This window comes from Alosa sapidissima, chromosome 16 (assembly GCF_018492685.1).
Source record: "Alosa sapidissima isolate fAloSap1 chromosome 16, fAloSap1.pri, whole genome shotgun sequence".
NCBI classification, from domain to species: Eukaryota; Metazoa; Chordata; class Actinopteri; order Clupeiformes; family Clupeidae; genus Alosa; species Alosa sapidissima.
This window is the reverse complement of record NC_055972.1, coordinates 7625809-7640872: the sequence shown is the minus strand read 5'-3', so window position 1 is coordinate 7640872 and position 15064 is coordinate 7625809. Positions and strand designations below refer to the sequence as shown.

At 42.7% G+C, this 15064-nt stretch overlaps 1 protein-coding gene across 1 annotated transcript; it reads right to left on the bottom strand.

The window, feature by feature from the left end:
• Positions 1 to 10809: 10809 nt before the first annotated feature.
• On the bottom strand, positions 10810 to 12505 carry LOC121684762 (uracil nucleotide/cysteinyl leukotriene receptor-like). Its single transcript, XM_042064835.1, has 2 exons — positions 12268 to 12505; positions 10810 to 12014 (listed from the first exon to the last, which is right to left on the bottom strand). The coding sequence occupies exon 2, from the start codon at positions 11985 to 11987 to the stop codon at positions 11022 to 11024; it is 966 nt and encodes a 321-aa protein (XP_041920769.1). The 5' UTR covers positions 11988 to 12014; positions 12268 to 12505; the 3' UTR covers positions 10810 to 11021.
• Between the last annotated feature and the right edge of the window lie 2559 nt (positions 12506 to 15064).

Below are 15064 nucleotides of genomic sequence, written 5' to 3'. Positions count from 1 at the left end.
TATTTATTAGGACAATGCTCATTAATTAACAGAGAAGCTGTAAATAAACCGGAGTTAGCTTGTAAGTGTTAATTTCCATCTGTTGTCCCTAGCCAGTTCTTAGAAAGACAGCCTAGAATAAAACAGCAAAAAACAGTATAAGTGGCTTTCAAGCTGTTCAAGCTGGTATTTAGACCAAAGATACCCATCAGACAAGAGAGTACAGTAAGAAGCTGGGTGAGCCTGCAGTATCCAAAAAAGTGGGTTCAGTTCAAGGATACAAGGATACAAGGAAGTTTATTGTCACATGCATATAGTTACTGGAAGTAAGAAATGCAGTGAAATTATGTCTGGTGTCAGCCTATTTGTGCATTAATGGAGGGGGGGGGGGGTAAAAAGTGCAGTAGAAGAGGGGTTTAGTAGATTAAGTGGCAAGGGCTGCATAAAAACGGTGGGGGAGGATTGGGATTGGGTGGGGGGCACCAACAAGGAGCACCCAAGAGCAACAGGGGCAAGGAAAAACTCCCTTACCAAGGAAGAAACCTTAGGCAGATCCACGGCTCAAGGGGCTAACCCAACTGCCAGGGGTCTTGGTGTGTGTGTTGGGGGGATGACAGGGGAGATGGGATAGTGTGCTGTGTATGTGGGGAGAGGGCAGTGTGCAATATGTGTGTTGGAGAAGCTTCCTCATGAGACAATGTGCTGTGTATTGGGGGGGGGGGGGGGGGCAGTGTGCTGTAAGTATGTTGGGGATGTGTGTTGGAGAAGCTTCCTGATGAAATAATGTGCTGTGTATGTGGGGGGGGGGGGGGGGCAGGGACTTACTATTGCAAGCAGAGTACTGTATGTAATGTATGTGAGTGATGACAGTGAAGATGTGTGTGTGGGCGGGAGGGGAGTGGAGCAGTGACTGTGTGTGTGTGTAGTGTGTGTGTGGGTAGGTGGGGGCAGTGTGCTGTAAGTATGTAGAGGATGTGTGTTGGAGAAGATCCTGAAGACAATGTGCTGTGTATGTGGGGGGGGCAGTGTGCAGCAAGTATGTAGAGGAGGCTTACTGTAGCAAGCAGTGTGCTGTTCCCATTCAATTCAATTCTGCTGTTGTGCCTTTCAGCAAAGCACTTAACCCTGAGTTGCTCCTGGGACAATGGCCCTTGCCATATTATTGACATATTATGTAAGTCTCTTTGGATAAAAGCATCTGCGAAATGCCATTGGTGAATTGCAGGGCCGGTTCTAGCCTACTATAATTGAGTGGGCTGGAATAAATTTTGGGTGGGCAACATAGCAAAGTGCTCAAATTGGATCAAAATTGACATACACACAAACAACACATTGAGATGGGTGTTCAGGCCTATTTTTTCAGAGCTTGACAACAATGAGGTTGAATTTACAAAAGGTTTCAAAGTACAGAGTGTGCTTAAAGGAGAATTCCGGTGTGATATTGACCTAAAGTGTATTGAAACATGATACCGAGTGTGAACGTATGTCTCATAGCCCATCTCGGCTTGTCCCCTGCACTCCAAAATGCAGGTATGATAAGGGATCAGATTCCAAAAATAATTCAGTGGAAATGCATGGATTCCAGTTGCTGCTACTGGAAGAAACTGGAATCCATGCATTTCCACTGAATTATTTTTGGAATCTGATCCCTTATCATACCTGTTCATTCTTACTCGTTGCTCGACTTATCGTGACTAAATTCAAGATGGCTGCAAACGCTAAACTTCGTGAAGATACTGTCTGTATAAATCGTCTTGTAAGTAAACTACCAGTGCTTTTTCAAAGTTCTCAATGTCTCGTTTTAAATGTCAGGGCCCTCGGAAGTCTACCAATGAAGTGTGGAGATACATTGAGCCTCGTAAATGGGTGTAAAACAGTGATTTATTTGCATGGCTAGCCCGATGCCGAAGCACCACTATTGAAAAAGCTGTTGGTAGCATCGGCTAACTAGCACCAGATTTTGGAGTGCAGGGGACAAGCCGAGATGGGCTATGAGACATACGTTCACACTCGGTATCATGTTTCAATACACTTTAGGTCAACATCACACCAGAATTCTCCTTTAAAGCTTGTAGTAGCTGTTTGGTCTTATCAGCAATTTAAAGCTTGACATACCTCACTACACATTTCTGGACATCATCTGGTAAGTACTTTGGTTGGATTCAAGGCTTACTTGTTATTTTGGATTGCATTCAACCAAGTCTACACAGAAAACTATGGTATGCAACAATCTATATTCCAAATAAAAATATTACAGTTAGCAGTCATTTACAACTGCTTACACACAAGTGTGCACATGTGAAGAGTGAGTGAGGCAAGGGTGAATATGTGTGGCACTTTGATAGGTTGTGTTTAAGAAAATAAATCAAGTAACCTCCTGTTAGATTTTTGTGTTAGGTAGAGAGTTGTGTGTGGTGGTTGGTGAAATTGATAACTGAGTGAAAGGCTGAGAATTAGTGTATGGTTTTGCAGATTTGGTATGGGGTTATGGGGTTTGAGTGTTTCACAAAATGTTTGACATGAAGATTTTAGTTTTTTGTGTATGTTTTCTTTTTGTGTTTTTTTTTCTGTGGGAGGGGAAGGTGTATCTGTGTATGTGGATGGGAAGGTATTGCGTGTGTGTGTGTGTGTTTGTGTGTGTGCGTGCATGCATGCGTGTCTGCGTGTGTGTGTTTGTGCAACGATGCACAAGGATGAATATAAGTGGAAGCACGACAATGCACTTTTATATGCACTTGTAGTGAATGTGACCGGCATAATTCACCTTTGTTATTAAGTGTGGTTCTACACACCGTTCATATTAAACACAGCACTTTGTTCTGTCTGTAGTTACTTCATGTAAGTATAACTGTTCAGGGATCGCGGTCCCTTTAAATGTTATGAATGTGTGATGACGTGTAGCCCCATGCCTGTTTTGTTGCTGGACAGCGCCATTTTAGTTTTCAGTGTTTTTCCTATCAAAATAAACGACACACGCATTTGTGTGCTCAACGTGAGAAATTGTCTCTTGCGATTTACTGCAATTTCCACACTGGTGACCCCGACGTTAGTCTGCTGGACGTATCCAGAGACACGACACGACCATGACCGCGAACGCTGTTACCCTCAAACTCCCCGAATTCTGGGAATCATCGGCGTTGGCATGGTTTGCCCAGACTGAAGCACAGTTTGCGTTGCGTGAGATCACCGCGGATACAACAAAGTACTACTAAGTTGTGTCGGCTCTCGGAAATTCAACAGCATCCAGAGTGGTGAGTCTTCTTAAAAACCCTCCGGCAACTGAGAAGTATATAGCACTCAAAGCCCACCTGTTGAAAACTTTTGAACTGTCAGACGCTGAGAGAGCCAGCAGGCTTTTCTCCCTTCAAGGACTGGGTGACAGCAAACCATCTGAGCTCATGGACCGTATGCTGGATCTCTTGGGTGAGCACAGACCCGATTTTCTTTTTATCCAACTTTTTCTGCGTCAGCTGCCTTCCCAAGTCAGGGCTGCACTAGCCAACACCACAATCATTGACTGTCGGAGGCTGGCTGAAGAGGCTGACAAATTCTTCCTGGCAAGTCAGGGACATTGTGTGGCCGCGCTTTTTCCCGCACACATCGCTCCTGTGACACTGGACGACTCCACACTCATCACTGCAACCACTTCTTGTCGGCAGCAGTCTTCTGGCCCCCAACAGTCTTCAGGCTTGTGTTTTTAACATGCCAAGTTTGGACCCAAGGCTAACAAATGTCGTTCGCCGTGCAGTTTCGGCGGGTCGGGAAATGCCAGGGCCGGCCGCGTAGGCAGGCTGCTTTTCATCCGTGACAACATTTCCGGACGACGTTTCCTGTGCGACACGGGAGCACAGAGGAGCGTCCTGCCTGCATCCCGTTTGGACATGGTGACTGATGCCACGGCCCCCCTATGGAAGCTGCCAATGGTAGCCCCATCCGCACGTATGGAATGAGGTACATTGAATTGTGTTTCGGAGGACAGCGGCTTGGCTGGGACTTTGTTACAGCAAAGGTTGCCGTTCCCCTCCTCGGAGCCGATTTTCTGTTTGCACATGGACGGTTGGTAGATGTTAAGAACCGCCGTTTGATTGATGCCGTCACATTTGTTCTTATACGTGCACGCTCAGCGGGACTGACTCCATACGACTGTCTAGTATGCTCTCAGCCTCAGATGACTTCCACCGTCTACTTGCCGAGTTCCCAGCGCTCACTCAGCCCACTTTCTCTGCATCTGTCGTGAAGCATGGTGTGGAGCACCATCTCGCCACTACTTGTCCACCCGTCCACGCTCGCGCTCGCCGCCTTTGCAAAGGCTGAATTTGCAAACATGGAACGCCTGGGTATAGTCCGTCGATCCGACAGCCCGTGGGCATCACCCCTCCACATCGTCCCCAAACCGGGCGGCGGCTGGCACCCGTGTGGCGACTACCGGCGGCTTAATGAGGCAACGACACCTGACCGATACCCAGTCCCGAACATACAGGATTTTTCAGCTCACTCATCAGGTAAGCTGATTTTTTCCAAGATGGACCTCGTCTGGAGATATCATCAGGTGTCGGTGCACCCACTGGACATTCCCAAAACAGCCGTGATCACGCCATTTGGTCTTTTGGAGTTCCTGCGCATGCCATTCGGCCTTAAAAACGCCGCCCAATCTTTTCAGCGCCTCATGTACTCATGGTTTTGCGGGACCTACCTTTTCTTTTTGTGTACCTGGATGACATCCTCGTAGCGAGCACGTCCAAGTCTCAGCACCTGGCGCACCTCCGAACACTTTTTGAGCGACTTAGCCTACACGGGCTAATTGTCAACCCCGCCAAGTGCCAGTTTGGTCTCTCCATCGTTGACTTCCTGGGACACAGAGTCACTAAGGACGGTGCAGTCCCTCTCCCATCAAAGGTGGAGGCAGTAACAAAGTTCTCACGCCCGCTCACTGTCAAATCCCTGCAGGAGTTCCTCGGCATGGTGAATTTTTACCACTGCTTCATCCCTCAAGCTGCTCTTTAGCCGTCAGCTGCGTCCCAGCGAGCATAAGTACAGCACTTTCGACCGGGAGCTGCTTGGTCTCTACCTCGCCATCAGACATTTTCGTTCCCTGCTGGAAGGTCGACACTTCACTGCTGATGTCAACTTAACGTATGTACTCCCAATCATCCGTAAATTGATCTAAAGTGCATTTTACTCCAGATAATTCCTTTAAGACGCACATTTAACTTAAGTAAGTTAAGACGCACATTTAACTCATGGAAGTTACGACGCACATTTAACTCATGGAAGTTAAGACGCACATTTAACTCATGTAGGTTAAGACGCACATTTAACTCATGGAAGTTAAGACGCACATTTAACTCATGGAAGTTAAGACGCACATTTAACTTATGTAGGTTAAGACGCACATTTAACTCATAGAAGTTCAGATGCACATTTAACTCATGGAAGTTAAGACACACATTTAACTCGTGAAAGTTAACATGCACATTGGAAATTAAGACGTACATTTAACTCATGGAATAGTACGGTGTCTTGTGTAATTCCGCTGGATTTTCTTGTAAAAATTGATTTTTTTGCATATTTTGCTAATATAGAGTCTAAGAAACAAGATTTTTTTTGTCTTCAAATTTTCACGATCCATTTTAACACAGATGACATCATCATTTATATAATGCATAATTAAGACTGGGACTACTATCACTTGGGGGTCAAATGTGAGAAAACACTGGTAAAGAGGGCATTCTGCTTAATTTTTGGGTGCTGATTCTGAATATCATATTTACTTACCTGATTTTTTAGTTTTAAACCTGCTAATTAGCATTTTCTGGCCTAAAACTGGCCTCATAGAACATAGAACGGCAACATAGAACGGGTGAATAGGGTAAACAATTTAACTCCTTCATATTCTTATGAAACTTTACTAGTTGATTATTTATGTAGAGACAATATTTTTTTGCATTACAAGTTTTCTGAAAATATATGTTTAGGGATGTAATTTAACAATATCTCATTAATTATGCACTAATTTGCATACATTTCAATTATAGACATCTGAATGTTGGATAGTTAACATTGAATGTAGTCACGTTCAGGTTTGCCTTCAGAACTTTTTCTGGATTCAGAGCCTTAAAAGAATGGCTTGTTCAAGCGCCAGTCCTAGGTTATGCCGATTTCAGTCGTCCCTTTATCTTAGAGACGGATGCAAGCCATGCAGGATTGGGGGCAGTTCTGTCACAGGAGAAGGATGGGTTACAGCGACCAATAGCCTTTGCTAGCCGGGGCTTGCGGCCAAGTGAGAGGAACATGTCAAATTATAGTGCCATGAAACTCAAACTCCTTGCAGTCAAGTGGGCAATCACGGAAAAAAATGGCAGGTATCTCCTGGGCAACACGTTCACCGTGTACACTGACAACAATCCCCTCCAATACATGCAGTTAGTGAAACTGGGCACTCTGGAACATTGCTGGGTTTCTCAGCTTGCCCTCTATATTACAACATCTCGAGCTGATCTGATGCCAACATCCAAGACTCTTGGATGACAGAATCTTGTATGGTGGACATCATCCCTGGTCGAACCAAAAGAGACCTGAAAGTCCTGCAAGGGACAGTTCCCTGTATTTCCAGATACCTGTGGTTTTGGTGACAGGGACGACCACATACAGTACCCGTTAAGACAAGTGGAGTGAACCAAGGGAAGTCCGCAGTTGATAAAGCAGTGGTCCTAGATACAGGAAATGGATGGGACCTTGCACCAAGCAATCCAGGCTCCTCCTTCCAGGGATCCAGTGCTGCAGCTTTTACTGCCAAAGGTGTTGCGAGTCAAAGTGCTCACTAGCCTACACAACAACCACGGCCATCTGGGGGTGGACAGGACCACAGATTTGATATGACAGAGGTGCTACTGGCCCCAGATGTGGCATGAGGTGCAAAAGCGGTGTTCTGAGTGTGAGCACTGTGTGGTTGCTAAAGCAAGACAACCCAAGCCAGAACCTTTTTGGGAAATATGTTAGCCACTAAGCCTTTGTGGATAATCTCCATTGACTTTACTCTCTTGGATTGGGCAAACACAGGACAAGCGAATGTTCTGGTAGTCGCAAATGTTTTCTCAAAGTTTACCCAGGCCTTTCCCACCCCTGATCAGAGAGCTTCCACCGTAGCTAAGATTCTAACTGTGAGATGATTCTATTTGTATGGCGTGCCAAGGAGAATCCACTCTGATCAGGGGCGCAGCTTTGAGGGGGAGCTGTTGAAGCACCTGTGTGACACCTACATCATAACAAAGACTAGAACCACCACTTATCCTCCAGAGGGGAATGGTCAATGTGAACGTTTCAACAGGACACTTCATGACTTGCTCAGGACCTTAACCCCTGAAAAGAAGCGTAAATGGCCCCAGTTGCTCCCTCAGCTCCTGTTCGCCTATAATACCACTGTGTACCAGTCCACACAGCACTCCCCATACGAGCTGATGTTCGGTCAGAAGCCACAGTTACCAGTCGACCACCTACTTGGAAATACTGGAGGTGACCACAGGGACAGTCCACCGACTGATTGGGTGGTGCAACATCAAGAGTACCTGACTTCTGTGCTAGTGCTAGGAGACACTTAGAAGAGGCTGTGGCATATCGTAGGCATGGTGGTCCTAACACTGTAGTCCTCTTCAAAGTGGTTGTATGCACATCCCACCTCAACGTTTCGCCTCATCAGGCCTGATGAAGACCCTTGTGGGTCGAAACGTTGCGTTATGTTTTTAACTCAATAAGTTTAGTTCTTCTGGGAGATTGCAGTGTGCGGTCCTGACACTGTACCCATATTACCACCTGGCACTCTAGTCTTTTTCTAGTGGGCAGTGGTAGTGTAGTGGTTGAGGAGCTGGGCTAGTGTGCAGTAGCCTAAAAGTTGTTGGTTCAATTCCCGGCTTTCACTGTTGTGCCCTTGAGCAAGACACTTAACCCCAAGTTGCTCCGGGGAAAATGTGATCCCTTATAATATAGCTGACATACAGTATGTAAGCTAAATATAATGTACATGTAAGCTCTTTTGCAAGAACCATTTTCACGGTCGCCACAAAATCCAGGATACATGGGTGTCTACCAAGTATAAAATTGTGGAGTGTCTTGATGGAATTGGCACACACTATAAGATCAGGCTGTATTGGGAAGAGGGCCCCCCTAAGACGTTCCACTCATAATACTGCCGGACAGCATTCAAACCCCTTCCACCTCCCACAGTCTGTTTCACATGAGTTCTCTGCCAGTGTAGCAGAAGTAAATATTCTCCCCATCTCCTTCAGGTCTTGGCAGTAGATAGGTATGCTACCAGGATGGTGAACTTTAAAGCCAGGTGTGTATGTGGAAAGGCTGACCTGCAGCGCTGGCGCACATGCCCACCCGTGGGTGGTGATCATATACGTAGCTTCCTCTCTGGGAGAACAATGCCGGTCATTTGAAATTTTTGGCGCATGGGCGTTTGTGGTTGTTGTTGTTGGAAGAACATGGCTTTATTCTTAATTCTAAGACTTCATTGCTTCTTGCATGCCCAGCCTGTTGGCTGTGGATAGCCGGTTGCTTTTAAGAGAGCAAATGCACATGGTTTAGTGTTTGAGCAATGTTTTCCCTTGAGTTATTTGTTTTTTGTATTAGTTCAGGCTGTGAGAGGGCCATCCGTGGTTTGTCTGTTTGTTTGTACCTTATATTCTTTTGTTTGTTAATTTTGCCTACTGTTACTCAACTACCCATGCCTATGACACCTAGTGGTGTACTGTGTTGCCTGTACTATTATAAGATTATTTCCAAGACAATTTTTTTTTTAAAAAAGACAATAGAATGACATGGCAGGTCAAGGAAAGCATCAAGAAAAGCAAAGATTAAGAAATCATTTTTGACATAGGCAACAAGGGTGGAGGTGTGTTTACACTTTTCAAACACTCAAAGTTTGAAAACTATGGATATTGTTTTAGAACCAACAACCTTTCTACATTATCTGGGGGTTTTGTGTGCAAAAAGTGGAATTAATTGTCAAAAAATTAGAAGAAAATCACTTTTCAGACTAGATATAATCGCTTATTTTAAAACATATAGAAAAAAACACTAAAGATGGAACGTGAAAATTTGAAGACAAAAAAAATCTTGTTCCTTAGACTCTATATTAGCAAAATATGCAAAAAATTTTACATGAAAATCCAGTGGGACCCTATTTTCCAAACACAGCGTACTGTACTAGAAGTTAAGACGCACATTTAACTTTAATTCAAATTCTAACATGTATTTCTTGCTCACACTGGCACAGGGTTATGGGTCTTGTTTACACACACAGAGAATAGTAACATTATAATAGTAGAAATAATAATATAGATATATGCAGTGTATTAACAGAATATAATAAAACAGAATAAATATGGATATTCAATATGACAAATATATAACAGATATGTACATAACATACAGCTATGTGCAGTGTGGAAACAGTGTCATTGTAGTGCAGAAACAACATTATAAGAGTAGTAAGAATAAGTCTATGTGCAGGATGAATAGTATGAAGATCAGTAGAATAACTATGTATAAATGTAATTACAGTAGGCCTATGTACATTTGTAAATAAATCGAAAACTATGGGTGAGAGGGATACATTAATTTTATTTAATCGTGAAAGTAAATTGCATTCAATTAAATTGCAATTAAAATTCTTTCCAGTAGGCTTTAATGTCACGCAAAAAGTACAACCAAAGCTGAGCTTAATCAACTAGAACGTCTAAAGAACCAGAACTTGAGTGTAGTTTTTTGCTGGGTCCCAGGCCATGTTGGTCTGAGGGGAAATGAGAAAGCGGACAGTGCTGCCAAGCAAGCCCTCAATGAAGAAGTCACAGAATGTCAAATCCCTGCCCCAGACCTTAAACCTATACTGAACTCTTACATCACAGATAAGTAGCAATCTGAATGGGATTAAAATGTACCAACAAGCAAGCAAGGAATGTGAATTTTTTTTTGATCCACTGGGTCGTTATGGGCCACACAAAATACGGTGTTGCTAAAATTAGTCCTATTGTGGCTATTAGAGACATGCGTTCATGGGTATCCATCTACATTCAATGAGTTAAGTAAAATACATTCACACACACACACAAAAAAAACATCACTAATGTTGTGGACATTCCTTTATTCTGAGATACATCAATAGGCTCTCAAAACAATCCCAAACAGACATAAGGTCTTTATAGAGCAAATCCATATAGATTATTTGTCAAATAAACCAGTAAAACAGAATTAGGGGATGGAATATATTAAAATAAATCAGTGAAAAAGTATCCTGACAAACAAGCAGCATTTTAATGCCTTAGTCATATTTCATAATTTCAATTTTTTCTCTAGGTTACCTGATAGCCCAGTTTGAGAGGTGCAAGATGTGTGACATTATTTATTTTTGCAGCCAATCACTGCTGTTGTTTTATTTTATTGATTTGATTTTAGTCATAGAAGCTAAATTCGAAGGCAGGCCACAGGTAAAATCCAACGAACTGCATTCACCCCGCAAGGCAATAGTTGAATAGAGCTTTTGAGGTATTGCTACTGCTCCAACACTGAAAGGCACTGTTAGAATGCTTGGATCAAGCCAGGTTCAGCATAGCGTATGTCACTGTCTGCTCACGTTGGTGACTGGACCAGGGCAAGCACACTTTCGCAGTTCCCGCCGGAAATGCAGTCTAGTTTTCAATATGACTGTGGCTGTCATCAAAACATGTGCAGTGGTTTCTAATTTTTTTTCCAGAGCTGAATATAGACGTGAAACCATAGTTTAATGAACGTTACTACATGGTAATAATAACATGGAGTAAACACAAAAGAACAAGAGCCAGGGTTCCCATAGGACATTGACAAAAACAAATAGAACATAACAAGAATATAATGGTCCACTGAGTGTAACAGACATTATTCAGAGAGCACGTTACAACAGCTATTCATTAATCATCAGACCATACAATTGTGCATTCATGGTACAGTAGTTCATTTTCTTTGTGTGATTTTTGTTTTTTAAATAACAAATAGATTGAAGACGTTTAGACTTGGGCCTCTGTGACAGTTTCTGTAACTCTTTCGTCTTCATGTCTCTTACAAAAACAGAATAGGGACCTAAAGATATCTTTAGCATCCCTCCTCATAAATAAATAAAGGATAAAATCAAATAATGGATTCAGTGCTATGAGAAAGTAAGCAAACTCCACAAGGTAAATCCATGAGGTTCTGTTGTTTACAAATGGGTAGTAAATGTCAATCTCCACCATCACATAAGGTAGAAATAAGACTGTATAAATGCTAAGAACAAGAGCCAGGGTTCTCATAATCCGTCTCTGCTCATGACGAGGTACTGATGTATTCCTGGAGAGAGCCCTCCATGTCCCCACGAAAAAGAATATCATCCAGGGATACGGGAGAAGCATAACCAAGAGTTCAGATAACACAACATGTGGAGTATAGAGCCCAGTGATGATCACAATGATGGGCAATATGACCCAAACAGTGACCGACACAATGACTGATGTCCTGATCGTGTGGAGGCTTCTATACCAAACAGGATGAGCAATCATTCCATATCTCTCAGCAGATATTAACACCATAAAGCAAACATTAGCCATCACACCAATGAAGAAGATTAACCTCATGTAATCCCAGAAGTCATGGATAGTGATGGTTATTAAATCTGATGAAATCACAAATTCTTTAGAAATTCCAATCAAATTGGCAAAAGTTTGAATCAGATCAGAAATGAACAGGTTTATAACAAACACTTGAGAAAAAAGACCAGTTTTGACCAGAGAGTATAATCCATAGACAGCAAAACAAAGTCCAAGGAACGCAGCTAAGAAACTCAGAGAGTGAATTGCCAAATCCAAGTTGTCCTCCAAATGTGTAGACTGAGAATTATTATCTTTAAAATATGTAACACTGTTTTCAAAGCCAGACGTTGGTAAGTAGGTATGTGTAGGCGTAATGTACACTGATGTCTGGTTGTAAGCTTCCTCCATTTCAGATGGAACTTGTTCTCTTTGTCCCTAGAGAAATTAAGTGACAAGAATTCTGGATATTAATGACACTTTTATCCACAAACTTTTGCTCAACACCTTTCATCATTCTATTTAATCATCAGAATTTATCAATTGGCAACTCAATTAGTTTAAACTGCTGCATCATATGTGTAGTTGTACTAGTCCTGAAATTGTCTCCCTTAATAGAGAGTACAAGGCTTTCAATTACAAATGTGTCACCATTTGCTTAAAATTAAAAAAGAAAACAGTGTGAGCTCACCTGTAGTTGTCCTGGCTGTCTCCTGGTAATTGTGTCTACACAAAAAGCAATTTTCCTGATGAGGCCAAATACACACCACCTGCAATTTCTGAGTAACACCTCCTCACACTTCACTATGTCAGATCTTCCCTTCACATCAGCTTGAGTTACTGACAGGGAGCACTTACTGTTGTAAATTATTCCAATGCATTATTCAGGAATAAGAATGTTCTAAACATTTATATTCATGTGTTTAGCTTATATCACAAACTGTGACTGAACTTTCCTGTCAGTGAAAAAGTTAGTGACCTTCTTTTGTGATGTGTGTGACATATTGTTCAGCTCGCTCAATTTACAGTATCAATCAACCACCTATTTTGCATATCTCAAAACTGTTCATGAGAGGTTAGCTATACAGACATAAGGCTGTATGCGTACCTATCAGCTGTGGTGTATGCAAATCATTAGCTGGGAAGTATTGGAAATACTTAATCATGTGAGCAGTTGTGAACAATGTACCGAGACTCAAAATTATATCACAGTGTGATATTATTGTTTATTATGAGAGCTATATCTATTGAAGTGGTGGTAGTATAGTGGTTAAGGAAAGTAGCTTTAAGTCTACACAGCACAGTTATATACACCACGGGACATATAAGGGATCAGATTCCAAAAATAATTCAGTGGAAATGCATGGATTCCAGTTGCTGCTACTGGAAGAAACTGGAATCCATGCATTTCCACTGAATTATTTTTGGAATCTGATCCCTTATCATACCTGTTCATTCTTACTCGTTGCTCGACTTATCATGACTAAATTCAAGATGGCTGCAAACGCTAAACTTCGTGAAGATATCTGTATAAATCATCTTGTAAGTAAACTACCAGTGCTTTTTCAAAGTTCTCAATGTCTCGTTTTAAATGTCAGGGCCCTCGGATGTCTACCAATGAAGTGTGGAGATACATTGAGCCTCGTAAATGGGTGTAAAACAGTGATTTATTTGCATGGCTAGCCCGATGCCGAAGCACCACTATTGAAAAAGCTGTTGGTAGCATCAGCTAACTAGCGCCAGATTTTGGAGTGCAGGGGACAAACCGAGATGGGCTATGAGACATACGTTCACACTCGGTATCATGTAGACTGAGAATTATTATCTTTAAAATATGTAACATTGTTTTCAAAGCCAGACGTTGGTAAGTAGGTATGTATGAGCTGTAGGCTATAGCACATAAGCCTATTCTGTTTTCATTTATTTTGTGATTATATAATCAAATGACACTCATGATAACTTGAAATAGAAGGGCAGAAGATAGGTGATTGATGTCCACAAGCACAAATTTCACGAGACAAATTAGAACAAACTGTTCCGGTAAAAATAATCTTGCCATGTTTAAAATGCTGCACTTTTTCCCTTCACAGCCTATCTCTGGCAATTCATTTTTGGATGACTGTAGATACATAGTTGTATTTTAGCCTACTTAGAAAGTAGGCTACACCATTAGGCCATCTTGAGAGTAAAAGACTTCACAGCTGCTAACGATCATCCACAACCACGAGGATAGGTAGGCTGTGCGGTCGTTCGTCGCTTTTTTGCTTCTTATTGTAAAACCAACTGTTAGGGCCTACACAAGTGGTCGGCATCCCGGTCAATATTTGATATTAAAATTTCAATTTTGAAGCTATTTGTAACTATGTGTAGCCTATGCAACCCGACTGTTGTAGGCTTGCCTACCACTCTCTGCAGTGCCTTGCCTACCATTCTTGCCTACCACTCTAGTTGTAAACAAACGGTCACATGACATTATGACGTAGGTGCAAAACCTTAATACTCACTGGAACAAACACACAATAGAATCTCTACATGCTGAGTTCTGTAGATACATTCTACAAGTACAGAGAAAAACACCAACAAATACAAGGATACAAGGATACAAGGAAGTTTATTGTCACATGCATATAGTTACTGGAAGTAAGAAATGCAGTGAAATTATGTCTGGTGTCAGCCTATTTGTGCATTAATGGGGGGGGGGGGGGGTAAAGAGTGCAGTAGAAGAGGGGTTTAGTAGATTAAGTGGCAAGGGCTGCATAAAAAAGGTGGGGGAGGATTGGGATTGGGTGGGGGGCACCAACAAGGAGCACCCAAGAGCAACAGGGGCAAGGAAAAACTCCCTTACCAAGGAAGAAACCTTGGGTAGATCCACGGCTCAAGGGGCTAACCCAACTGCCAGGGTCTTGGTGTGTGTGTTGGGGGGATGACAGGGGAGATGGGATAGTGTGCTGTGTATGTGGGGAGAGGGCAGTGTGCAATATGTGTGTTGGGGAAGCTTCCTCATGAGACAATGTGCTGTGTATAAGCGGGATAATGTATAGAACGCCGGTCATTAGGCCTACTGTGAAAATAGGTCCCTTCAGGGCGGAACAAGACCCCTCCGCTGCGCGTCGGGGTCCGGTTCGCCCTGTCGGGACTTATTTTCCCAGTAATGACCGGCGTTCTATACATTATCCCTTACTTATTTACCGCTAGAACTTTGGGAAATCCCATTCAAGTCAATGGAGCGTTCTACTAGCATTGTGAAGAGCCGTATAATAAAGACAGATAGATAGATAGATAGGTAGATAGATAGATGGATAGATAGATCAGTGGTCCCCAAACTACGGCCCGCCACCACATTTTGGGTGGCCCCCCAAAACATGTCCGTAGTATATATCATCCGGCCCGCACGGGAGTACAACATCGCCAAACTAAAACCTCCGCAATTTCCCCCATTCATTCTCTATGGCGAGTCTTAACAGTACACATGTAGGCTAATACTCTTT

Bases quoted from the DNA above. Each gene is read 5' to 3' on its own strand.
- LOC121684762 (XM_042064835.1), bottom strand. From the start codon at position 11,987: ATGGAGGAAGCTTACAACCAGACATCAGTGTACATTACGCCTACACAT.